General features: G+C 44.2%; 1 protein-coding gene across 1 annotated transcript in view; it reads left to right on the top strand.

The window, feature by feature from the left end:
* C8A (complement C8 alpha chain) overlaps positions 1 to 25,542 on the top strand; it is a 71,802-nt gene extending 46,260 nt beyond the window's left edge. Inside the window, exons 8-11 of the mRNA XM_019957382.2 lie at positions 15,371 to 15,502; positions 16,631 to 16,788; positions 20,862 to 21,084; positions 25,036 to 25,542. Of these exons, the coding sequence (XP_019812941.2) occupies positions 15,371 to 15,502; positions 16,631 to 16,788; positions 20,862 to 21,084; positions 25,036 to 25,187 (665 nt within the window). The 3' untranslated portion in view covers positions 25,188 to 25,542. The remainder of the gene's footprint in view (positions 1 to 15,370; positions 15,503 to 16,630; positions 16,789 to 20,861; positions 21,085 to 25,035) is intronic.
* Positions 25,543 to 26,753: the final 1,211 nt, after the last annotated feature.

The raw sequence follows: 26,753 nt of genomic DNA, 5'->3' as shown, positions 1-26,753 counted from the left end.
AATGATAGAGCCTGACAAGTCCCAAGATCCATATTTGGCAAGCTGTGGACTTAGGGGAGTTGATGATTTAGTTCCAGCTTGAGTTCAAAGGCTTAAGAATCAGGGGAGCTGATGGTGTAGTCCCAATTTGAAGGTTGGAGGCTTGAGACCAGAAAGAGCTGATATCTTAGTTTGAGTCCAAAGGCAAGAAAAAAGCCAATTTTCCAGTTCAAGGCAATTAGGCAGGAAGAATCCTCCCTTTTTAAAAAAGTTTATTTAATTTTAATTGGAGGATAATTACTTTACAATAATGTGTTGGTTTCTGCCATACATCAACACGAGTCAGCCATAGGTATGCATATGTTCCTCTTGAACTTCCCTCCCAGCCTCCACCCCATCCCACTCCTCTAGGTTGTCACAGAGCACGAGATTTGAGCTTCTTGCATCACAGAGCAAATTCCCACTGGCAATCTATTTTAAATATGGTAATACATATGATTCAGTCCTGCTCTCTCAATTTGTCCCATCCTCCCCTTCCCTGGCTGTATCCACAAGTCTGTTTCTTATGTTTGTGTCTCCTTTATTGCCCTGCAAATAGGTTCACCAATACCCTCTTTCTAGATCCCATATGTATGCATTAATATACAATGTCTGTTTTCTGACTTACTTTACTCTGTATAATAGGCTCTAGGTTCACCTACCTCATTAGAACGGACTCAAATGTGTTCCTTTTTATAGATGAATAATATTTCATTGTATATATGTACCACAACTTCTTTATCCATTCATCTGTCGATGGACACCTAGGTTGCTTCCATTTCCTAGCTATTGTAAATAGTGCTGTGATGAACACTGGGGTACATGTGTCTATTTCAGTTATGGTTTCCTCAGGGTATATGCCCAGTAATGGGATTGTTGGGTCATAAGGTAGTTTTATTCCTAGTTTTTTTTTTTTTTTAAAGGAATCCATACTGTTTTCCATAGTAGCTGTATCCATTTACATTTCCAACAACAGTACAAGAAGCTTCCCTTTTCCCCACACCCACTCCAGGATTTATTGTTTGTAGATTTTTTGATGATGCCCATTCTGATCCTTGTGAGGTAATACCTCATTGCAGTTTTGATCTGCATTTATTTAATAATGAGGGATGTTAAGCATCTTTGCATGTGTTTATTAGCCATCTCTATGTCTTCTTTGGAAAAATGCCTCTTTAGGTCTTCTGCCCACTTTTTGACTGGGTTGTTTCTTTCTCTGGTATTGAGTTTCATGAGCTGCTTGTATATTTTGGAGATTAATCCTTTGTCAGTTGTTTCATCTACTATTATTTTCTTCCATTCTGAGGGTTGTCTTTTCACCTAGTTTATAGTTTTCTTCGCTGTGAAAAAGCTTTTGAGTTTAATTAGGTCCCATTTGTTTATTTTTGCTTTTATTTCCATTACTTTAGGAGATGGGTCATAGAGGATCTTGCTGTGATTTATGTCAAGGAATGTTAGGCAGGAAGAATCCTCTCTCACTCAGGGAATGGTCAGTCTTTTTGTCTGTTCAGGATTTCAAATTGAATGAGGCCCACCCACTTTAGGGAGAGAAATCTGCTTTACTCAAGCTACTGATTTAAATGTTGATCTCATCCAAAAATAGCTCACAGAAACACCCAGAATAACATTTGACCAAATATCTGGACACCCTGGCCCAGTCAAATTGATGCATGCAATTAACCATCACAGGAAGGTAGTCAAAGGGGAAATCTAGAGGCAGATGTTAGTATTAACTGCTGAGACAGGTGTGTAAAGTCTCATGGAATGAAACAGCTTATCCAAATAAAAATGAAAAAAACACAAGCAATCACTGAGTTCTAACTCTGTGGCAGGCAGCATACTGAGTGCTTACATGCATTTCATCCCATTTAAGCTTCCTGGCAATGCTTTGAGCTGTATTTTATGGCTATAGCCATTTTACAAATGATGAAAACAAGGCACTGAAAGATAAATGACACATCCAAGCTGACACCACCAGTTAGAAGCAAAGTGAACTATGAAATGAGGATTTCTAATTCTTGGTTCACTGCTTCTGTGATATATCTGGATATTTACTTTGCTTATCTTCTTTTTTTTAAAACTATTAAACCACTTGTGATAACTTTGAAAGTGGTTAAGTGAGGTTTTAAAAATACCCAAGGGCCTTAGAAAGCATCACTATGAACAAAGCTAGTGGAGTTGATGGAATTCCAGTTGAGCTATTTCAAATCCTAAAAGATGATGCTGTGAAAGTGCTGCACTCAATATGCCACCAAATTTGGAAAACTCAGCAGTGGCCACAGGACTGGAAAAGGTCAGTTTTCATTCCAATCCCAAAGAAAGGCAATGCCAAAGAATGCTCAAACTACCATACAATTGCACTCATCTCACATGTTAGTAAAGTAATGCTCAAAATTCTCCAAGCCAGGCTTTAGCAATACATGAACCATGAACTTCCAGATGTCCAATCTGGTTTTAGAAAAGGCAGAGAAACCAGAGATCAAATTGCCAATATCTGCTGGATCATGGAAAAAGCAAGAGAGTTCCAGAAAAACATCTATTTCTACTTTATTGACTACGCCAAAGCCTTTGACTGTGTAGATCACAATAAACTGTGGAAAATTCTGAAAGAGATGGGAATATCAGACCACCTGACCCGCCTCTTGAGAAACCTATATGCAGGTCAGGAAGCAACAGTTAGAACTGGACATGGAACAACAGATTGGTTCCAAATAGGAAAAGGAGTACGTCAAGGCTGTATATTGTCACCCTGCTTATTTAACTTATATGCAGAGGACATCATGAGAAACGCTGGGCTGGATGAAGCACAAGCTGGAATCAAGATTGCTGGGAGAAATATCAATAACCTCAGATATGCAGATGACACCACCCTTATGGCAGAAAATGAAGAGGAACTAAAAAACCTCTTGATGAAATGAAAGTAGAGAGTGAAAAAGTTGGCTTAAAGCTCAACATTCAGAAAACGAAGATCATGGCATCTGGTCCCATCACTTCCTGGCAAATAGATGGAGAAACAGTGGAAACAGTGTCAGACTTTATTTTTTGGGGCTCCAAAATCACTGCAGATGGTGACTGCAGCCATGAAATTAAAAGACGCTTACTCCTTGGGAGGAAAGTTATGACCAAACAGCATATTAAAAAGCAGAGACATTACTTTGCCAACAAAGGTCCGTCTAGTCAAGGCTATGGTTTTTCCAGTGGTCATGTATGAACGTGAGAGTTGGACTGTGAAGAAAGCTGAGCACTGAAGAATTGATGCTTCTGAATTGTGGTGTTGGAGAAGACTCTTGAGAGTCCCTTGGACTGCAAGAAGCTGCAACCAGTCCATCCTAAAGGAGATCAGTCCTGGGTGTTCACTGGAAGGACTGATGCTGAAGCTGAAACTCCAGTACTTTGGCCACCTCATGCGAAGAGTTGACTCATTGGAGAAGACTCTGATGCTGGGAGGGATTGGGGACAGGAGGAGAAGGGGATGACAGAGGATGAGATGGCTGGATGGCATCACCAACTCGATGGACATATGAGTTGGGTAAACTCCGGGAATTGGTGATGGACAGGGAGGCCTGGTGTGCTGCGACTCATGGGGTCACAAAGAGTCGGACATGACTGAGCAACTCAACTGAAGGGAGTATTATCGGCTTCCCAGGTGGCACTAGTGGTAAAGAACCAGCCTGCCAATGCAGGAGATGTAAGAAACATGGGTTCTATCCTTGAGTTGGGGAGATCCCCTGGAGGAGGGCAGGGAAACCTACTCCAGTATTTTTGCCCAGAGAATCCCATGGACAGAGGATCCTGGTGGGTTCCAGTCCATGGGGTCACAGAAGAGTTGAACACAACTGAAGTGACTTAGCATGCATGCACACGAAGTTGTATTCTACTCGATATTCACTCCTAAGGGCAGTATTAGGTCAGTTTGAACCTTGACTGGGAATTATAACAGAGAATTGTAAAGGGTTAAACTGACCAGCTACTGATGGTCTGTTCTGAAGCTTAGGTACATTCACAGAGCTAGGAACAACCATGGTGTGCTGGCACCCATGGCACGCAAATAAGTGAACCTTAAAGACCGGTAGGCCATAAAATGTATCTAAGCTACCAATGGCAGGTAGTTTTAATTGCAAATGCTGCTGGGACTGTTGAGTCGAGGACTGTGACACCAGATAAGGGCTCAGCCAGAAAGAACTGTGGTCAATCAGTGATGTCTGTCAGAGTTAGAGACTGACCCATGGTAGAGCTTCAATGTCTTTCTGGCTGGGGTAATTCAGTATCTAATCCCACCAATCCTGGACATCATCCAGAGCTTTCCTTGCACTCTGGAGAGTCAGGAGTGGATTCCTAAAGGGTCTGAGCAGGGACTGAGAACCTCTGAGCTATGTATTTTCTGTTCCTTTACTAGACTGGGACAAAGGCAGCCCAGATGGTTAAGCTGTATAGGAGGAATAATTGGGGAAGATGGATGTGTAATCTAAGTTTCTCAAATTTTTCATATAGTCTGTCACATTTATATATTATTGCTATTTTTTGCTTAGAATTCCCTTTCAGGAAGGTTCTGAGCAGAGCGTTTTTCCCTTCTTAAGAGGCAGGAAACAATCTCCAAGGAAAACTCTTCTCATAATCCAATCTCCATCCATTCAGCAATCTATCTACTCATCTAGTAAATATTCAGAGACAAGCCATGATTTCCAGAGATATGGGGTAAAACACACAGATCTCCATCCTGGAGAAATATGTAGTCAGTTGGAGGCTAAGAATAATACACTGTGATAAGTGCTTGAATAGAAAAAAAAATTCAGTAGAAGTACAAAGGAGGGAGCAACCCACCCTTTCTTCCACTCCCATCTTCTAGACTCCAGAGGCACTCAAACCTGGTCTTCTGAAGTTAGTTGGAGTAGGAGTGTGCCTGGTGGAACATGTAGCTAGATCTTCCTAAGAGGAGAGAGTTGCATGGGAGTGGCTGAAGCAGCAAGGGGTAAAAATGAGCGACAGGAGATGAGTGATTCACCCCAAGGCCAGACTCTCTGTGGAGGGCTTGCCCCTGAGGCCAGTGCATACATGAGAACAATCCAGAGTTTAGGTTATTGCAGGAGGAGTGATGATGTATCAGTAACCTGGAAATGTAGTCAGTGTTGCTTCCAGGAAGCCACAGAGAGGATGACAAGTTACAGAACAGCAAGCTGCTGGAGCCATGCAAGGGTGAACATTGAGACAGGAGGGTCCCTGCCCTGGACAAGGGAGCATGCACTCAGCTCTCCATAGCTCCCCCTGGGTCTATGTTGTACTGAGCTACTTGCTGGTCCCTTGACTTAATCACACTTTCTGCTTGGTGCTGTTCCTTCCACCTGGGACTCTGTTCCCCTCCCCTCCTTCAGTCTTCATCACCTGGCTAATGCTTACTCACCCTTGGTCTCTGCTCACACAGGATTTTCCAGGCAGTCTTTCCATCTCCCCAGCTCTGGGTTGGAAGCCTGTCTTAAGTACTTCAGTGCACCCAGGACATAGCTCTATGTATATCACACTATTACAACCACCTGCCTCTATAGTGCGTCTTGGGAATGATGTGTCCCTGGAATTTTTCCCATAGACTGAGGCTGATTCACATTAGAGACTCAGTGTCTTTCTAGCAGGGCTGGTTCAGAATCTAAACCCATAGATGCTGGGCACCCTCTAGAGCTTCTCTTATACTCTGAAGAGTCAGAGGTGAATCCCTACAGAGACTGAGTGGGATTGAACAGTGAGGATGGTGAGCTGGGCAGGAACCTGATTGCGAAGGGTCTTGTACTTATGGCTAAGTAGTCTGGGTTGGCCCAAAAGGTCTTTCACTGTGTTTGCTAACCAACCAACCATCTTGAACAGAGAGGCACTAGATTCTAACAAGCTCCGGGCTTTATCCTCAGTTACCATGACAACCAGGCTTCACAGTGATGGATGGTATTGATTGACTGACAGACTCCCGGTGTCTTGGCTCTGTCCCCACCCCCCCTTAAGTCATTTACATACACATGGAATTGAGACCATTAGCTCCATCCTCCTGAATTTATCCTGATTTTGACTTTCTACCTCTATCACTGAAAACAGTCTCAGCCCAAAAGGAAGGTGATGATGATGTCAAAATTACACCCAGGGCCATCCTTAGCTCCCTCTCCCCCAAGTATGTGGCAAGGAGAAAATGGGCTCTGGACACAGATCTTGGGTCAATCCCTGATCTACTATTTATTTATTGTATCATTTTGGGCAAGTGGCTGAAACCATCTAAGCCTTGAGTTGCTCATCTATAAAATGGGAAAAGGTGTACCTCCTGTGGAATGATCTGTGCATATTAAATAATGCCTGGAAAATTTTTGCCCAGCACATAATGCGGATGTTCCATCTTCTTCATTCATTCCATCTCAGTTTATAGTACAGCTAACACTACAGAGAAGTTGATTAAGAAAACAGGTGTTCATAAACCCTTCAGCTTCCCTTAGTCTCTGATTTTTCCAGTTCAGAATCAGGAACCAACAGCACAGCCTGTGTATGGTGTGGCATTTCTGGCAGCAGTAATAATAGTAATTCTCGACCATTTTGGCTACTTTCAAGCCAGGAACTATCTGAAGAACTGTACGTGGCATGGATTAACTCATTTAACCCTTAACTATCTGAAGCACTGTACATGGCATGGATTAACTCATTTAACCCTTAGGGCCACCTTGTGAGACAGAGAGTGTTCTAATCTCCATGCTATAGATAACTGTGATATAGAGAGGTCCAGATAGTCAGTGTGCATAGAGATTCCGGCTCAATCAGTCTCCACTTCAGTGCCTGGCCCTCAGCTATCCTCCAGCCTCTCGTTATGACCACACTCATCTAGTGGGCCAGAGTTTCTGACGGTAGCCTCTCATCAGGCAGAGGAGTATAAGAGATCACAGCCCCCAGATTAGCCATTGGAAGCACAGATTCCTTTTCTGAGCTGCTTTGTGGAATGAGGGGGTCATGGAATGAAAGTCTTGGTGAGGCCACTGCTGCTCATGCCCCATCATGAATGTTTCCTGCAGAGTAAGACTGCCTTGATGAGATGGAGTGGGCCCTGAATGCATCAAACCCTGATTCTTGGGCTTATTAGTCATAGATCTTAAGGCAAGTTACCTAATAACCACAGCAAAAACTAACAAAATTTGTTGAACACTTTATTGTACCAGACACTGCTTTTAGAGACTCATGTATAGAATCCATTTTCATCTCCGTTTTCAAATCGGCAACATGAGGCACAGAGAGGCTCAGTCATTCACCCAAAGCCACACTCCCAGCGATGGGCAGAACTCTGCCTCCTCAGTTCACACACTTAACCCTCACAGTTACTGCCTTTTCCCACCCTAGTTTGCCTGTAAAAAGAGCAAAGCCTCCTGGTCCCATAAGATTGTTTTGAGGCTCTGATAAGATAATGCTGATGAAAGAGCTTTATAAAATACCAACTCAGTTAAACAGGAGATATTACAAAGATGCAATTTGTATCATCAACCAAAAGAAGACCGGTGACTGTCAAAGATTTTAGAGGTATTGTCTAGATAGGTTGGAATTAGTGCATCCCTGGGCACTTCTGGGGCCTGTCACATGCTAAGTCTTGAAAACCCCAGAGATGACATTGTAAGTTTGCAGAATAATTGGAAAAACAGATCAAGAAATTGACAGTTGCCAAAAGGCGCCAAATACTATGCTATAGGGAGGCAGGGGGATACCACGATGGACACATAGGGATGCCGTGGGGACACAGATACAGGGCCTTTGGGGGTAAGGGAAAGCTTCCTCGAGCTGAGAGGGAGGAACTCAGTGAAGGAAGGGAGGGGACTTTTATAGGGAACAGCACATGCCAGGGCACAGAGTTACGGGCGCTCTTGTTCTCAGGTAGTTGGGAAGAAGCATGCATTTTAATGGATACGCAGAAGCACAGAAGGGGCAAGGAAGTTAGCCAACACTTCCCGGCCCATCCAGCCACACACTAAACAATCATCTTTTCCAATGTTACGGCATGAAATAGACTACACGATTCTTCCTTTCCTTTCTGAGGCTGTCTTTGGGAGCAACCAATGTAGCAAAGCAACATAACACATAAATCACAGCCACCTGAGTGGCATTTGTTTGTTGCATAGAGATAAATAATGCATCGCACCTGCTGTTTTCCACCCGATGCTTTTCATCTGAGGAATGACAGAGACTTGCTGCTTCTGGCGCCTCAGAAGTCAGGCTGCCTGGTTCTGCCTCAGAGCCGTGTGGGTGCAGCATCTCCACACGGAGATGTGAGGTGTGAGGAGAGCTCTCACACCTGCACACAGTCCAGACCAGGTGGAAAACAAGGAGCAGACACGGTGGCCGGAGACGCATCTCCCGGCTCCTGGCCTCCCTGGCGGGCACAACAGCTCCTCTAGGGACCAGATGAGAGTGTGGAGGACCCCAGGGGTCTCCCAGCACTTCCTGGACTGATCTGCATCTCCCTTTCTTCCACTCTTGAGTTTAGATCATGTTGGCCTCTCTGAGCAGAATCTTGCTGCCAGGGTCCCCAGGCCTCCTCGTGCCCACCCTCTGCTCTCAACGTCCTCCTCACAATTGGGTTAATCCCCACTCATCCTTTCACACTTGCCTCCGGTACCCTTCCTTTTATACCTATGCATTTGTTGCCTTCTTTCAAAGTCCTCACCACACAGTACAAGAACTGTCAGCTTACCCGTCCATGTCTCCACACCTGGCTGTAAGTATACAGAGAGCAAACACTCCCCTTAACCTGTATTTCCAGACGCCTGGCACACAATAAGAAATTACTAAGGACATAATGAAGTTATCCCAAATGTTCCTCAAGTATTCTGGTATGTTCTTAAAGTTTCAGAATCTTGACTTTAGAGGAGCTCTTAAAAGACCACTTGTTAATACTTCAAACCCTTCTACTGACAAGCATATAGCCAGCTTCTGCTTGGCACCCTCCAGATGTGGGGAGCTCACTGCCTCACAAAGCAATGATCTCCTTGGCCTCTGAGTGCTGCAGCGATTTACCTTACATTGAGTCTCAAACTCTCTCTCTGTAGCATCTGCCCTTTTGGTCCTAGTTCTTGCCCTTGTAGCCCCACCAACAAGCCATTAATTCCTTTTCCTTAAGACAACCCTCTGGGAAGTTGAGTCTAGTTCTCTGAGAGAGAAATCTCTCCTTCCTCATTCCGATAAACATCCCACATCACCGTCAGTTCAGTTCAGTTCAGTCGCTCAGTTGTGTCCAACTATTTGCAATCTCATGGACTGCAGCACACCAGGCTTCCCTGTCCATTACCAACTCCCAGAGTTTACCCAAACTCATGTCCATTGAGTCAGTGATGCTATCCAACCATCTCATCCTCTGTCATCCCCTTCTCCTCTCACCCTCAATGTTTCTCAGCATCAGGGTCTTTCCCAAGGAGTCAGTTCTTCCCATCAGGTGGCCAAAGTATTGGAGTTTCAGCTTCAACATCAGTCCTTCCAAGGAACACCCAGGACTGATTTCCTTTAGGATGGACTGGTTGGATCTTCTTGCAATCCAAGGGACTCTCAAGAGTCTTCTCCAACACCACAGTTCAAAAGTATCAATTCTTCGGTGCTCAGCTTTCTTTATAGTCCAACTCTCACATCCATACATAACTACTGGAAAGACAATAGCCTTGACTAGTGGACCTTTGTTGACAAAGTAATGTCTCTGCTTCTTAATACGCTGTTTAGGTTGGTCATAACTTTCCTTCCAAGGAGTAAGTGCCTTTTTATTTCATGACGGCAGTCACCATCTGCAGAGATTTTGGAGCCCCAAAAAACAAAGTCTGCCACTGTTTCCACTGTTTCTCCATCTGTTTGCCATGATGTGATGGGACCAGATACCATGATCTTTGTTTTCTGAATGTTGAGCTTTAAGTCAACTTTTTCCACTCTCCTCTTTCACTTTCACCAAGAGGCTCTTTAGTTCTTCTTCACTTTCTGCCATAAGGGTGGTGTCATCTGCATATCTGAAGTTGTTGATATTTCTCCCAGCAATCTTGATTCCAGCTTGTTCTTCATCCAACCCGGTGTTTCTCTGATGTACTCTGCATAGAAGTTAAATAAGCATGATGATAATATACAGCCTTGACGTATTCCTTTCCCTATTTGGAACCAGTCTGTTGTTCCATGTCCAGTTCTAACTGTTGCTTCCTGACCTGCAGATTTCTCAAGAGGCAGGTTAGGTGGTCTGGTAGCCCCATCTTTTTCAGGATTTTCCACAGTTTATTGCAATCCATACAGTCAAAGGCTTTGGCATAGTCAATAAAGCAGAAATAGATGTTTTTCTGGAACTCTCTTGCTTTTTTGATGATCCAACAGATGTTGGCAATTTTATCTTTGGTTCCTCTGCCTTTTCTAAAAGCAGCTTGAACATCTGGAAGTTCACATCACCTTAAACATTCCCAAAAGGACCAGGCTTTGGATTTCTTCAACCTTATGCTTCTTCTTACCCAATCATTCCCCAGCTTCTTTTTTTATCTTATTGTGGTAAGAACACTTGACACGTGATTTACTCTTATAACAAATGTTTTAGCATACAATACAGAATTCTTCACTCTAAGGACAGAGTGGTACAACAGGAACTCCAGAACTTATTCATCTAGGGTAACTGAGAGTTTATGCCTCATCACCCTCTCCCTCTGGAGAAGGCAATGGCCACCCACTCCAGTACTCTTGCCTGGAAAATCTCATGGACAGAGGAGCTTGGTGGGCTGCACTCCATGGGGTCGCAAAGAGTCACAGACAACTGAGCGACTTCACTTTCACTTTTCACTTTCATGCGTTAGAGAAGGAAATGGCAACCCACTCCAGTCTTCTTGCCTAGAGAATCCCAGGGATGGTGGAGCCTGGTGGGCTGCCATCTATGGAGTCACACAGAGTCGGACACGACTGAAGTGACTTAGCATCAGCACCCTCTCCCTCTGCCCCTGGTAAACACAATTCTGTGCTCTGCTTCTGTGAGTTTGACCACTATACATACTTCACACTAAGTAGAATCATGCAGTTCTGGTCTTTTTGTGACCGGCTTCTTAGCATAACGTCCTCAGGGTTCAGCCGTGGTGTTGCATACAGCAGGATTTCCTTTTTTTCAAAGGCTGTGTGGTGTCCAGTGAATGTCTCATTTTCTTATTTCCTTTGAAAAGTGTGGCTCCCAGAACACGGCTCCAGGTTCTGGGTTTCTCTAACCTGTGCAGAAGGAGTGAGGTTATCCCTTTCTTTCCTCTATTGATTATAATTTTCACTTGGCATCACTGCCCTACTGAGCTGGAAGTTATCTAACACGCTTAGGCCTTTTCTCTGGTTTTCCTGCTAAGCTGACTCTATCCCTTACTGTGCTCACGTACTTGGTATTTTATCTCCGGGACAGGATCTTGTAACTTTCCAGTCTGAATCTCATTTCTCGTGCTTGATCTGTCTGTCTGTTCATCAGCCTTTTGAGGGCTTTTTGGATCCTGGTTCATTTTCTAGTTCCTTCTGCCTGGGTAGATACAATGAGCCTGGCTGCTAGGTCCTTATTTAAGGGATTAACTAGGACAGGGTGGAGGCCAGCTTGCTGTGACAGGTCACCGGAGGTTCTCTGTAGGACGAGGGTACTTAATATCTGATCCCAGATGCACTGCATAGGTTTCATATGAGATACTCGTTTAAAATATCATTTGCTGATTACTCTGAAATACAGAATCAGAATCGAGAGAAGTGGAGACCTGGAACCTGTTTTTAATAAGCACTCCGGAAGATCTCACTATGTACCCAGGTTCAGCAAACATCAACTCCAATTCACTGAGTTCAAAAGCCCAAAGCAAATGCCAGTTTGATGTGGTCCAGAGCTGACATCTAAGGAGTCAGGCTGCTGAGGTGGGGTGGAGCCCCGGCAGAGCACCGCCTGGTCCTGCAGTCTGTCCACCCACGCCACGCGCCCATCTGGGCAAGTGTTACTCAGTCGTGCTGGACATATTTCTGCTCTTCCCCTCACCCCCTCCTCTGCTCTTTGCATCTGTCACTCTGGCTTTGTGTCTTAGCTTCAATACCAGCCTCAAGTCCTGGATTTGGGCATCACATTTGACCTCCCCCAGCCCCTATCCCAGCTTACTGGTCTTGGTTTTCCATGGGTGCTCTCCAGACAGCTCTGACTTGCAGTCCCCATGACTTCTGGCAAGAGACTCCTCTTCTAGTCCTGGTGTATTGAAATGAGCAACTCTCAGATCCAAGTGAGTCTTCACTGACTATATGGCCCACATCTGCTAGCTTCTCAAGGCCAGGACCTTACTCGTTCAGATTGGCATCATATTTATATCAGTTTTATCCTCAGAGTGTCTACCTTGTCCAACATACAGTATGCCTGGGATGGTAATAGTAGATGCTTACTAAAATTTTCAGCAGACTTTATTCTGATGAAATAACTGGAATTAGTGAAAGTACCACTAATTCTTCTGAGCACGACAGACGTGTTTGAATCTCAGCTCCACTCTTCTTTTTAACTATGTTGTCTTAGGCAAGACAATTAACCTTTATGAACCAAGCATGTCACAGCTAAACATGAGACATGTCAGGTAGGTGACTAAGGATACTTTTAGCCCTCACACTGTGTGGTTCTTAAGTTGCAGACCTCCCCTTGCTGGCTGGTACCCTCCTTCAGGGTCCTCAGGAGGCAATTCTTTGCAATCAAGCCTTACTGTAGAATTTGCTTCTCCCAGAAGTGCCTGGCAAGCTGTCAGCAGACCCTTCGTGAGCGTAATCACTGCACAGGCATCCCCCAGCCCCCACTAATCAGCCCGTCCTGTCACTTCACTCAGCAGCACTCCACCACTCACCTAAGTAATCACTCTGGCTTCTGCCCATGAATTCCTTTCATCCACTTTTGTTTATCACTGTTGAAGCAGTTTTTAATCAAAACAATTAAATATGCTAAATCTTCCTCAATTAGTAGTGCATTAAAAATTAAAAGTACTTGAACAGAAATGGCAGAAGAAGCCATTCGCTTGGTGCTGAGTGCTAGTGCTTAAAGGATCCCTTCTCCCAGAAACTCTCAGCTCAGAGTTATTCAGAAACCACTGCGCACAGAGGCTCAGAGGGCCTCAGCTAAGAGAGGCCTGGGGATGAGCAAGTCTAACTCCTTCTCTCCATACATGGGAAACTGAGACCCTGTGAGATTGGGGTCCTTTTCTAAGTTCATACAGGGTGTCAGGGACTGGGATGTGTTTTGTTTCACTTAAAAAAAAATTTTGTATATATTTAAAGTATACAGTATAATGATTATATATATATATATATATATATAAAATGAAATGATTATTATAGTCAAGCTAATTAACGCGTATTCTCCTCACATAGTCAGGTGTGTGTGTGTGTGTGTGTGATAAGATGATAAGAGTACTCGCAATCTACTCCCTTTGCAAATTTCCAGTTTTCAGTATAGTATTATTAACTAGAGTCGCCAGGCTGTATATTAGCCCTCTAGGTTTATTTCTCCAACACAACTGCAACCTCGTGCAGAATCTCCCCTTTTGCCAACCACCTCCTTGTCCTGGGAAACCACCACTCTACTCTCTGCTTCAATATATGTGACTTTTGTAGAGCTCATGTATAAGTACGATTGTAAAGTTTTTTTTCTTTTTGTGTAAGACTTATTTCATTTAGTACAATGTCCTCTAGTTTCATCCACATTGTCCCAAATTTCTTTACATTTTAAGGTAGGATCTCTTTATATGGGATATATCTATAGGGTGTGTGTGTGTATATATATATATGTCATACATATATATACACATATATATGGGCTATATAGAGGATATACATATGTATACAGTTTTTAATATATAATAATTACATATAATATATATTATAATTATATTATATATACTAATACATATAATTATGTATCATACATTATTTATATGTAAGTATATAACTTATAATTTATATAATTATAATGATTATATATGTTATAATTATAATGATTATATATGTTATAATTATATATAACTATTTGATCATTATTAATTATATAATATGTATATAATTATTCTATATGATTTCTTTGTCCATTCATCTAAGTGACTGGGATTTGAATTCATGATTCCTGGCTTCTAAGATTCTTTCCATCAGAAGCTGTTACGAAACAATTCTTGGCATTCATTTTCATTCATCAATCATTTATCCTAAGAGTATTTATGGAGATCCTCCTCCATGGCAGACTGACAGAGCGGTAAATAAGATGTCAGTGCTTGACCTCATGGAGTTTAGTTTCATGGGAATGCCAGCAAGTAAACTTGCTGCCCAAAACTCCCTTGAAAATATTGAATCTAATCTTTAGTTTAACTGAATTACAACCTAAATGATCTTTCCTTTTTGATTGCCAGGATAATACACTGACTAGTTATAATTATTTATAGTTGCAATGAAAAGCAATGATGTGCTGAAAATACAAACTCCGGTTCACAGGCTTCAGAAGACTTTAGCTACAGAGGAAGTTGAACCTTGTAGCAATGGTCAATATCTTGCTCCCGTCTGCTTTTCTAGCCTTATCTTGCCAGTTGACCAAGGGTTGGAAACCCCAATCTGTTCACCTACAGGCTGTGGGATTTGGGGCAAATTCCCTTTGAGAATTATGTTCTTCATTTGCAAAATGCAGATTCCTCAGCAGCTCCTCAGATATAGACAGAGGCAGCTAATGTGGGCCTCACAGTTCTCCTGGGGTCAGAGGTCAGGCAGCCTCCCCATGGAGATCTATCAATCTTCTGACAACACCTAGCCTCTCTGAGCGGCAAAGAGCACCTGGGCAAAAAGAATCAGGACACAAATGATCATTCAGGCCCGAACAAAGCACATGGGTATCTCTGAAGAAAGAGGGATGTGTTCTGATTCAAAAGTGCTTCGCGGAAGAAATGGTGTTTAAATTGGAGCTCGTGTGGACTTCAGAATGACAGTGAAAAAGGAGAGAGGAAGGGGCAACATATGCAAGATTGGTGCCAATCATGGACCAGGCACTGCACTAGGCACAGGGGTAAAGGAGATGGATCAGACAGAATCAGCTGCTCAAGGAGGCCCCGTGGAGAATGTGCAAAGGAAAAGGCACAAGCGCTTTTGACCAACTAGCACGTGCAATCCATAGTCCTTCTTATTTCAGGAATATTTGCACTGGGACCGTAGAGAAGAAAACACTGAAACTCAGGTAAAGAACAGGGATTTCAACCCAGATCTCATAGACTCTAAAATAGAAGCTAGTTTTCACTACTGTGAGCTGGTGAGCCATGAACTACTATTATGAGCTGGTTGTATATATTCACTGTCTTTTGTGTCTCAGCATTCTGTGTTTCTCTGCTTCCTGTTGCAGGTGTTACCAGCGCTGAAATCCAGAAATGCTTTGGAGTCTCTTTGGGCATTGAGTATGAGTATTCAGAGGCGATACAAATTAAAGGAAGTTCATCATTAGGACCCTGTAAAAAATCTGGAGATGGCAAACTAAGCAAGTATTAATAATGGGCTTCCCCCCAAAGAAGCCAGATTCCCCCTTGGACACCTAATCGAGGCATATATATTCTCCTTCCCAATTGATTCCATTTCAGTCGATGGTCGCAGTGTGTAACTGTTGTATACCCCAAACCAATGACCTGTAGTGACCCTATTTTGAATCCCAACATGGGCTGAGATCACCTTAGAAATGCCTGACTTCCTATTTGTACAACGTCCTAGATTTCAAGCACCAGACCAAGATCTGAGTAAGAGCTGGGAGAAAAGGTATGTGCAGACAGAATCTGGAAAGTTAAGTCCCATCAGGTACAGCTCAGAGGGAGGACACAAGTTTGCTGAGAGATAAAAATGTGGTTACCAAGTCCAAGTTCAAAGAATAGTTATTAGAGAAAAATTGTGCAAGAATACTTGATAACATCTGCTGCACAGGTCAGTATACATGCTCATGTATTCATTCATTCATTCAACATGTGCTGAGTCATTTTTTCCAGGTGGAAGACACACAAGATGCAAGGATGCTGAAATAGATGTTTATAATAGATGGATGAGTAGATGAGGTTCAAGTTACTTCCACTGCACTGGGCTACTCACGTCTCAGGGTCTTAAGTCAAATACTTCACTCGGTCGCCTTTCCCTCCTCCCTCCATTTACCTGCCAAGATTTACCCATTCTTCTAGGTAACTGACTTCCTACCTGACCACCTTCCCACTCCTACTGTAGATCCGACCACGTCTTTCTCTGAACCCCTACTGAGAAATCAGTTCTAGTATCTATAGTATTTGGCTGAAGCTATTTGGCATATGGTAAGCACCAAGCAAACATTTGGCCTGTAAATGAATACATGAATAAATCCATATTATCCATTTCTCCATCTTCTCCCTCCTCCATGTTGGGCTGAGCTGTCTTCCCAGGGCCTGCTCTAATCCAAAGGATGAGTCGATTTCCAAGTGTTGGTGCTTCTTTTCTGCCTTGTCCTGCTAGTTAACTGAGCAAGGTAGAAGACTAGGAGACAGCTCTAAGGAGAGCACTTAAACTCTGCTCCAAATCTTATTTAGTGGAGCTTGCCAACTGGCCCTCTGGCATCTAAGGAAATGCGCTAACGTGATTATTCTCTCGATGGTAGCTGAAAACGAGAAGGCCATGGGAGTGGAAGACTTCATTTCTCGGGTGCGCGGCGGCAGCTCTGGCTGGGGAGGCAGCTTGACCCAGGACAGCAGCCTCGTTACGTACCGCTCCTGGGGGAGGTCATTAAAGTATAATCCTGCTGTTATTGATTTTGAGGTAAGTCTTTTCGCAGCTGAAGAAACTCTAGGTCCACAAGGAATGAAAGTGAAGCAGACCAGATCATTTTATATTTCTTATTATGAGTCCATCAAAAAACAAGATTAAATGTAACGGCACGCTGAACTGGTGGCCTTACCCAAGCCTGGCTACAGGGATGCGTGACTCTATATGCAGGCCACAGGAGGGCTGGGGTCACAAGCTTACTATCTGGTTAGGGTCTAGTGTTATACTGGTAGTCCTAGAATTTCTTCAGGAGTAGTCCACCTTATAAAAAAAGCACTATTCTCATTTATACATAAAAGACTTTAAAAATCACATCTGTTAAGTTGGAGGTTGGCAAAATTTTTTCTGTAAAGAGCAGATAGTAAATACTTTAGGTTTCTAGGCTATATACAGTGTCTTTCATACAAGTTCTTCTTTTTCTCCAATCTTGTAAAAATGTTAAAGTCATTCTTAGCTCAAAGGCCATACAAAAACAAGCTGTGGGCTTAGTGTGATTTCAAGCTATAGTCTGCTGCCCCTGCTCTAAATGATGTCACCATGATGACCTCTGGCACAGACAGGATTCTCCCCATTGAAAAGATTAGGAAACTGAGGTTCCAAGTCATCAGAGGATTCATTTAGGGCCACAGAGCCCATAAGTGGAAGTACCTGGATCCAAGACCTTTGGAATTCATGTCCAGTTCTCTCTTCCCTCTATTCTAGCACCTTCCTTAAAGCCATGGTTCTCAGCCACTAGGGTCAATTTTTCTCCCCCAGGAGACATTGGGCAATATCTGAAGACATTTTTGATTGTAACGACTGAGAAGATGCTATTGGCATCTAGTGGCCAGAAGCCAGGGAGGCTGCTAAACACCCCCCAGTGCACAGGGCAGCCCCCACAGCAAGGAAACCGGCTGCTGGTGCTAACAGCGCCAAAATTGAGAAAGCTTGCCTTAAATCCCTAACCCCACAAAGGAAGTAAAGTTATATTCAAACTGTAAATCAAGTGAATTGTTCCACCAGTATCATCACACTATTTAATTCATATGTAAGAAAACCTAATACTGTCTTTTGGGAGAGACAGCTTGAGTTTAGGGTGAAGAAGATGTAAGCCATTAGAAAATGAGAGTTGCATTTTGGGCTTTTAAGTAAAATTTTATTGTTTTCTTGCCCATTTTTCCTGACCTTTGCTGATTTTCTATATATAATTAAAAATTCCAGGTGTGGACACATTCCTTCTCTTTAAAATATATACAAACAGTTAAACCTAAAAATCTATTACAACACCCTCTTTTCTATGAAGAAAGAGGTCAGATGGATTAACCTTGATTTCATTTCTTCTCCAATAAGTAAGGGACCATTTTCACGCACCTGTAATTCACATAGGGTCTGAAAATTGCTATCATCAAGCTATTAGTGATTTGGGCAAAACTGTAAAATTGATATCAGGAATAATATATCACCTTTCATGGGCAAGAGGTGAGCTCTTTGTTTGCTTTGAGCAAAACTTCGAAGGGGAAGACTGATGTGCATGATTTGGAGAAGACTTTTGGGAGAGAGAGCTTGGGTTTGGAGTGAAAAAAGATGTAGTTTGGCTCACGGATCAGCCACCTTTTTGATGTGTGTGTGTGACCTTGGATGAGTTACTTCATCTTCTGAGGCTCAGGGTTCTGCTGTGTAACATGGGGATAGTAAAATGTTACATCTCAAGGTTAGGGAGAGAGACATCAGTACTTAGTGAAGTCAGATGAGGAGGCAGGTTTGCGGAGGTTAAGGAAGCTGGCCACATCTCAGAACTAGAAAATGGCACAGCCCAACTGGAGCCAGGACTGACTGATTCTAATGCTCAGGATCTCTTCACAACCCATGATGACCCCTGGAAGATTGGATTTGATGCATGAGGCTGTTGGCAGGTCATAGAACAGGGGATTGATGCAACTAAAGCTGTGCTTTAAAAGGAAAATGCTTAGAGACAGACAGACAGGCAATCAGACTACAGACATGGAGGGGAGGCCAGTTAGAGAGTTATTTGGAACCTGATGCTCAGAGTGGAAAGAATCTTTTTCACTTGCATATTCCCAGAGCTTAGCAGTGTCTGTTTATGGCAGGTGCTTAGACTGAGTGAACACAGGAATCATGCCATGTGATGATCTTGTTATGGTATACATTATTATATGTTATCTGTTATTTTATAGTGTGTTATATCATACTACTTTCCTTCTCTGATTTTTTTTTTTCATTTGTAAAATGGGAACGAGACCGTTGCCAATAGCTTTCAAGCTCTAACATTTTAAGAATCATTTCCCCAATCTTCTTCCCTCTTTAAGTCCCACCAGCCCAAGGAATAGAAAGGAGAGATGAGGATCTGAGTTTTGGGCTCCCCCGGAAGGTCAAAGGGAAGCTGCCCAATGGTCCTGGCTTTCTCTGGAACTAAGAGTCATATTTATCCAGGGCAGTCCATTCTGCACCAGTTTCCTAACAGTGGGGCCAAATTCCCTGCACTTCCAGTAATGGTGTTCTCCCCTTGGCAGGGGGCCCAGCCAATACCAACATGACCAGCCTGGTGACCTCAGCCACGGCCCCTGGTCACAGGACAAGGTTTGTTTGCCACAGGTCTTTCTGTACACATTTCCAGGAACCCACTCAAAGCATGGCGAGTGCCCTCACTGACCTCTGATTCTTGAGAAGTAAGTTTGCTCCAGTGGGGTTCGGTCCCATCTCAGAATGGCTCTGTGACCTTGGCAAATCCTTCCTCTCTCAGCTCCTCAGGTTCCTCTCCTGTAAAATGAGAGACCTGGGAAAGAGTTTTTATTTTATGTTTATGTGTTTAAAAAATAGTGTTATAAGCATATTGAAGATGACCATATATACATACAGTTTAAAAAAATGTTTGTTTTTTTTTTGCTATCATCACATCTAACTAATAAAAATGGTGCTTTACTTTATACTGTTCTTCCTCTTTGCAATGGTATCTCACATTCATTATTTCCTTAGATCCTCATGTGAATTTTAAGTAGGTTATTATTCCCATTTTATAGATAATGGGGCTCAGGCTTAGGAGGGGCAGCTCTGGGCCACACAGCTGAGAAGCGAGCAGCATTCATTTAGCTGTGACTGTATGACAGCCCTTCCCTGTCTTTCAACTTTAATCCTCTTGATAAATCAGGAGTGCAGGACTATTGTTCTCACTTTACAGATGAGGAAGGAAGGCTCATGTGTAATGGGACAGCAATCACATAGCTAGAAGCAGAGCTGGGATTTGAAGCCAGATTTTCTAGCCCCAGATTCAATGCTCTCTGTTCTATCTATGACTTTCCAAGCAGGGGTTGACCACCCTTTCCCCACTAGGGGATATCTAGCAATATCAGAAAACAGTTTTGGTTTTCATGGCTAGAAGATGCTATTGGCATCTGGTGGGTAAATGCCAGCAATGCTGCTAATGATCATACAATGCACAGGCTGGCCCGGCCCTGCCAATAAAGAATTATTCAGCTGGAGATGCAATAGTGCTGAGGCTGAGAAAGCCTGGACTACATTCCTGCCTAGAATGGGCTGCTGCAAATATAAAACCACCCCAGCATACACACAGGCAAACCCCACACTCACACCATTAGGGGTTGTGCTCAGCAGTGGCAACACAACTGCCTGTCAAGAATTTTATTAATCCCTGCATTGAAGGGTGACAGTAAAACATACACATAGACATGTAAGTACTTTATACTCTTCCTGCCTCCTAAGAATGCTGGAGGGGGTGGATGAGTTGGCACAGATAGCTTTTGGGTTCTTGTCTTCCTCTGGGATCTGGGGACCACAGGTTTCAAAGTTATGTAGCTCCATGTTCAGCATGGTCCATTGTGTGTGGTCCTGAGCTGGTCACTCAAACACTCTTAGACTCTGCTTTTTTATCCATGGTCTGGGAAACCTAATACCCGCTTTACAGAGTGGCTGCTTGGATCTAATGCAGCAGGATAATCTGGCTCTATGTCTGGCATGCAGCAGGCCTTCCTGAGGCTTGATGACCAGTTCTTGGGCTCTGGGAAGCTGTACAGAGCCGAGGGTGCAGTCCTCTGTTCTTTCTGTGCCCACAGATGAAGCCAATCCATGAGATACTGCAGCATACGAACCTGGGGTCCCTGGAGACCAAGCGCCAGAACCTGCGGCGGGCCCTGGACAAGTACCTGATGGAATTCAACGCCTGCCGCTGTGGGCCCTGCTTCAACAATGGGGAGCCCATCCTTGAGGGTACCAGCTGCAAGTGTCAGTGCCCCGTGGGTCACCAGGGCCTTGCCTGTGAGCAAATGCAGTCAGAGGGTAAGGCCCGCGCATCCTCACTCAGCTTCTAGCCTACTCCAGCTCAGAGGGTTCTTGGGGTTCCCAGCCTCTCTGCTCTGTGCCCTCTTGCCCACTGCTCTAGGAACCCACATTCTGAGCTCTATGACTGACCCCTGCGTTTACCTGTTCTTATGCTCTCTTCCTACCATCGGGACCCTCTCTCAGATGAGAACAGTTTTAGACTGAGACGCATATGGACAACGGGGCTAATTTCTGGAGGGTTGAATTCATTTCCGAAGGCTGCCACAACAAAGTATCAAAAATTGGGTGGCTTATAGCAATGGAAATTTATTGACTCAGACTTCTAGAGATTAGAAATCCCATTCTGGGTGTACTGGCCAGGCTGCTTTCTTGTGGAGGCTCCACAAGGGAATCTCTTCTTTCTCCTAGCCTCAGGCACTTGTCAGCAACACTAAGCATTCTTGGCTTGTAGCTACACCATTCCAGTCTTTGCCTCTGTCTTCACATGGTGGTCTCCATGCTACATCTCTGTTTTCGTATAGAAACACTAGTCATTGGACTAGGACCTCCCCTAATCCAACATGACATCATATTAACTTGATTTTATCTTCAAAGACCCTATATCCAAATATGGTAACATTTGCAGGTAATGGGGTTGAACATCAACCTATCTTTTGAGGGACATTATTCAATCCACTACAAGGGATAAACTGTCATGACTAAACACAAGCTTGGGGCAAGTAATGTAATGCTTAAGGTTGCAAAGTTAAACCTATTAAGCTGCAACACAAAGCAATTGCATCAGAAAAGAAGTTTCTCAAATAAGGGTCCAAGTCCCTTAAAGATGAAGTCTAGAGACCTGCGTGTGAATCTCAGCTATTTCACTAACTTACTGATATGCTGATAATCATTTCTTCTTTCTGGGACCCATCTTTCTCATCTATGTTTCCATTTGAGCTTCAAGAATCTCTATGCATGTTTGAATCCATAAGCTTCCAATTTTTCCATGTATACTTGTACACAGAATGATGGCAAAAATATGGGCTACCAAATCAATGTATAAATCAGTCTCATTTGACAACTGCAATGATGAAAGCGTAAAGAAAAATAATTCCAGAAGGGTCTAAGGTTATCTATAAAACAAACGATTGAGGCACAGGGTAGATGGGATAGGAGCCTGGTTTTAGAGTGAGCTGATGGATGGGTAACAATTTTATCGATGGGAGGGTTGTTCTAAATGGGAGGCAAGATAGCACAGCTATGGTGTCAAATAGGCCTTCACATCCCAGTGGTGCTAATTTTCATGTTGGGTAGGCATCCCCTGTAAAGTGGGGATGATGCTGGTACCTGCATCACAGGTTGGGCTGAGAATTAAACTAGCCAATTTGTGTGGCAAACTCAGTTCAAGTAAGAAAAAAGAAGAGAGAACTCTACTGGTAGAAGATCTGTCCTGAGTTGGAGCTTCATCTAAATCCCTCCTTTGTGGGCTAAAGGGAATATAAATGGGGTCCCAACAAGCTGCCTGATATCCTGTAGGAAGAATTCCAAGAGGGGTAAGCCAAGATGTGAGTCAATTCCAGAGTCCTTATGAAGGAAGATTCAGAGAACAAAACCCAAGCAGAACAATTACATGGGCCAAGCCTGGTACAGTTTCCTCATGGGAACTGGAAAAAAAGAAACTGCCTGTTAGGTGTATAAGTTGGGAGATACACAGAAAATCATGCAGGGTTGATACTGCCCAGCTCCAAGGCCCAGGGATCTCTTAACTTTTCAAGCAGAGTTTGGACTGCATTTTAGCCCCCATTTGCCTCATTGGCCAGGCAACTTTCCAGAGGAACCAAAGCTCAGTGAACAGAAAGAATTACAAATCCTGCACCAGGCACTACTGCAACACTTCATGTGCATGAACTCCTTTATCCCCCCAAGAATGTGATGTTGTCGCTGTTCAGTTGCTAAATTCTGTCTGAATCTCTGCGACTCCAGGGACGGCAGCACGCCAGGCTTCCCTGTCCTTCACTATCTCCTGGAGTTTGCTCAAATTCATAGCCATTGAGTCAGTGATGCCTTATCACCCCAGTTCACAGATGAGGACAGGGGGGCAGAAGGAAGGTGAAATAATTTGCTGGGTCATCTATTTGGGGAGAGTCAGAGCTAGCATTTGGACCCAGGTGATCTGATGTTAGGACCCGGACTCTTAACTGTTACATTCTATTAATTTACATTCTAAGACAGGGGTCCCCAACCTTTGGGCTGCGCACCTGTAGGTGGCATTAGATTAGAAATAAAAGTGTACAATAAATGCAGTGCACTCAGATCATCCTGAAACCATCTCCCCTGCCTCCCCGGTCTATGGTATAATTATCTTCTGTGAAACTGGTCCCTGTGCCAAAAAGGCTGGGGACTACTGTCCTAAGAATCAGGGCATGTAGGGAATGAGGGCAGAGAGTCTGAGATGAGTGCGCTGACTATCACTCTGGGGAGTGGACAGGGAGGATATGGTCCAAGTGCTGGTTATAAGGTGACCTGGTTTAAAAGAACAGATGTTGGCTCTATCTGGATGATTAGAATCAGAGCATGTCAAGGGTCCCTAGAGCCAGGGATGTGTTTGGATTCCTGTCCACACAGCATAGTGCAAAGGCAGCAGGGGATGTGGACTACCCAGAGATGCCTCGCCAGTGATCCAGTGCTGGGCTTGGTGGTAACCATGCTGAGTCACATGATCCATGGTGGGCACTGGAAAATGGGGCATGATAACATTGATCTAAGGGGTGGCAGGGCACAGGGCGCTGGGTCTTCCTCACAGCCCTGTTTTCCCTATAAGATTACATTCAGTCAGTTGCATTCAGCTCATGGGGGTTCCATTAACCTTGTTCTAAGCAGGGTATGGACCTCGGGTGGCCATGAGGCTATCAGACTGAACTTTCAGCCAGACAGAGATCAATCTGGCAAGGAAATCTAAGGCTGGGGAATCAGCCACCATGGATATCCACTAATGGAGGGCCCAAGGGATTTTCCCAGCAAATCTTTGCCTGTAGGAACCAAGCCACAGAGGTGAGAGGAATAGAGAACCCTGCTGTGGCTGCCCCACCAGGGAGTATAATTACAGAGCTGGAAGGGACTTGAAGATAATCTAACCCCATGATATTCACACTGGGATCTGACGAAGGCTGGGGTCTCCTAGGGGCTGCCCCAGGGGAGCAGGGAAACCTAATAGACACCCCAGCTTCAAATAGGGCAGCTTCACTTTCATCTGACTTCCATGTCGGGTCCCATCCAAGATTTCATTTAAGGCAAAAAAAACACAACAACAACAGAAATGAAAAAAGTTATGATGGAAAAACCCCACTGGATGAATCCATCCTTTTCCTTTACAGAGGTGAAAACTCAGGCTAAGTGAGGAGATGGGCTGGTCCAGAGGCATACAGACAGCAGAAGGCAGCAGTCCCAGGCTGGAGGGATTGTGTAAGCTGGGTTTCCAGAGACAGTGCGTGTTCAGCACACGGGTTCTGGTACTCTGTGCAGAGAATCTATCAACCACTGAGGCTCCATCAGAGACTGAGGGGGTTGGTTTTTGAACCCTCATTTAAAAGCCCACTAATCCTTTCCCTAGGGATGTCTGGCTGGCCTTTGTCTGTGAAGCTCTAGGTGGGATGAGCTCCCTCTCTGCACACACTTCACTGGCTTGGAGTCATTCTTCAGAGGCCTCCATGCCTCTCTCTGCCATCCATCTTCCATGGAACTGCAGGTTCCAATTTCATGAGATGGGCTCCCGGTGGCCTCTTCTCACTCCACTCAGAGTTTCAAATTAAGTGTGAGGCAGCAAGCACAGAGGTCTTGGTTGGCTACACCCAGGCATTTCCCCAAGGAGAGCTTATAGACCACTCTAGGGCGGTGGGATGGGCTTCACTCTTCACTATCCAAGCTGCTGCTGGTATGCTAACCTTGTTCCCCGGGAAATCATCCATGCAGGAGCTCAGGCGGATGGTCGTTGGAGCTGCTGGAGCTCCTGGTCTGCTTGCAGATCGGGCACCCAGGAGAGGAGGAGAGAGTGTAACAATCCCGCACCCCAGAACGGAGGTGCCTCGTGTCCAGGCCACAGGGTGCAGACCCAGGCATGCTGAGTGCCTCCGGGCACAGGCTGGAGCCGGGACAGGGGATGTCACTGCTTGTGCTGACCAATGGATACAGACCTCACTCAGCTGACAGAAGATACCCATCAGCACGGACTTTTTCTTTGTTCTGGACCAGACTGCACCATCAACAACCAACAGTTCTATCACCCACATAACTCAGTCAAAACTGGGTGTTGAGAGGTAATTTGAGGGTTAGCCACTCATGGAACTTTGGATCATCCAAAAAGAAAAGGAACTTTCTCCATCCATGTCTTAGAGGAATTTTTAGGATGGTGGAGGGACAAGGCAGGCAGATACTTTTGAAACCATCAATTACCAATAAAACAAAGTACCATGAGAATGATCTCAGTTCTTTGATAACATTTGTTCATTTGGAGAACCATTATTAGTTAGCAAGATAACTGAAACAAACAGAAAAATTAAAGACTGATTCAAGTTCCTTCAATTTTCCTTCACTGGGACTCAACATATTCTTGTATTCCTTCAATTAATCTCTCGTGTTTGCTTGAGTTCTTACCACAAATATCACCTTTCTCCCATTTATTTTCTCATAGCACTCTAGTCTTTTCTTTCATTGCCTTTTTCACAATTAGTAATTATATACTGGATCCCACATTTCCTGTGACTATTTTTGACCTCTCTCCCCATGGATGGTAATCTGGAAGGCAGGGATCAGCTTTGTCTCATTCAGCACTGCGTCCCCAGAGGTCAGGGCTGTGCCTTGAATCAGAGGGAATTAACAAGCATCTGTGGGTGAAGGGAGGGACTGAACGAAGAGTCACTTCAGAAATGTGGTCTCTCCTCCACTCCCAGAGGGAAGTGTGAAATCCATGCATCTGCCAGACACCTCAGGCTTCCCTTCGGTTTCAGCTGGTAAAGAATCTGCCTGCAATGCAGGAGGCCTGGGTTTGATCCCTGGGTCGGGAAGATCCCCCAGAGAAGGGAACGGCTCCCCACTCCAGTATTCTGGCCTGGAGAATTCCATGGATTGCATAGTCCGTGGGGTCACAGAGTCAGATGGGACTGAGTGATTTTCCCTGTGCTGTGACTTTGCCCACCTGTGGAAGAGCCAGTCATATCAGCCTGCCTCACTGTTCCCACGGTATTCCAATCAGTCCTCAAAGAGTGAACATGGGTGTTGCATTGAGTTTTCTGTTGACCCAAAGATTGTGAGCTCCTTGAGGGTAAAACCTGCCCTCCCAGTTGGTACAAAAACTGTGTATTGACTCACACACACACACACACACACACACATACATGTATATATCTCCCTATCCTTCCAGAATTCTCAATCATGCATGCTAAGTCACTTCAGTCATGTCCACTGCTTTGCGACCCTATGGACTGTAGACTGGCAGGCTCCTCAGCCCATGGGATTCTCCAGGCAAGAATACTAGAATGGGTTGCCAAGCCCTCCTCCAGGGGATCTCCCCAACCCAGGGATTGAACTCGTGTCTCTTATGTCTCCTACATTGGCAGGCAGGTTCTATTACCATTGGCACCACTTGGGGAGCCCCCTCAACCATTCATATATATAAAAAACATCAGAAGTTA

Source organism: Bos indicus, chromosome 3, assembly GCF_029378745.1.
Source record: "Bos indicus isolate NIAB-ARS_2022 breed Sahiwal x Tharparkar chromosome 3, NIAB-ARS_B.indTharparkar_mat_pri_1.0, whole genome shotgun sequence".
In the NCBI taxonomy this organism is placed as follows: Eukaryota; Metazoa; Chordata; class Mammalia; order Artiodactyla; family Bovidae; genus Bos; species Bos indicus.
This window is presented reverse-complemented; position numbering and strand designations above follow the sequence as displayed.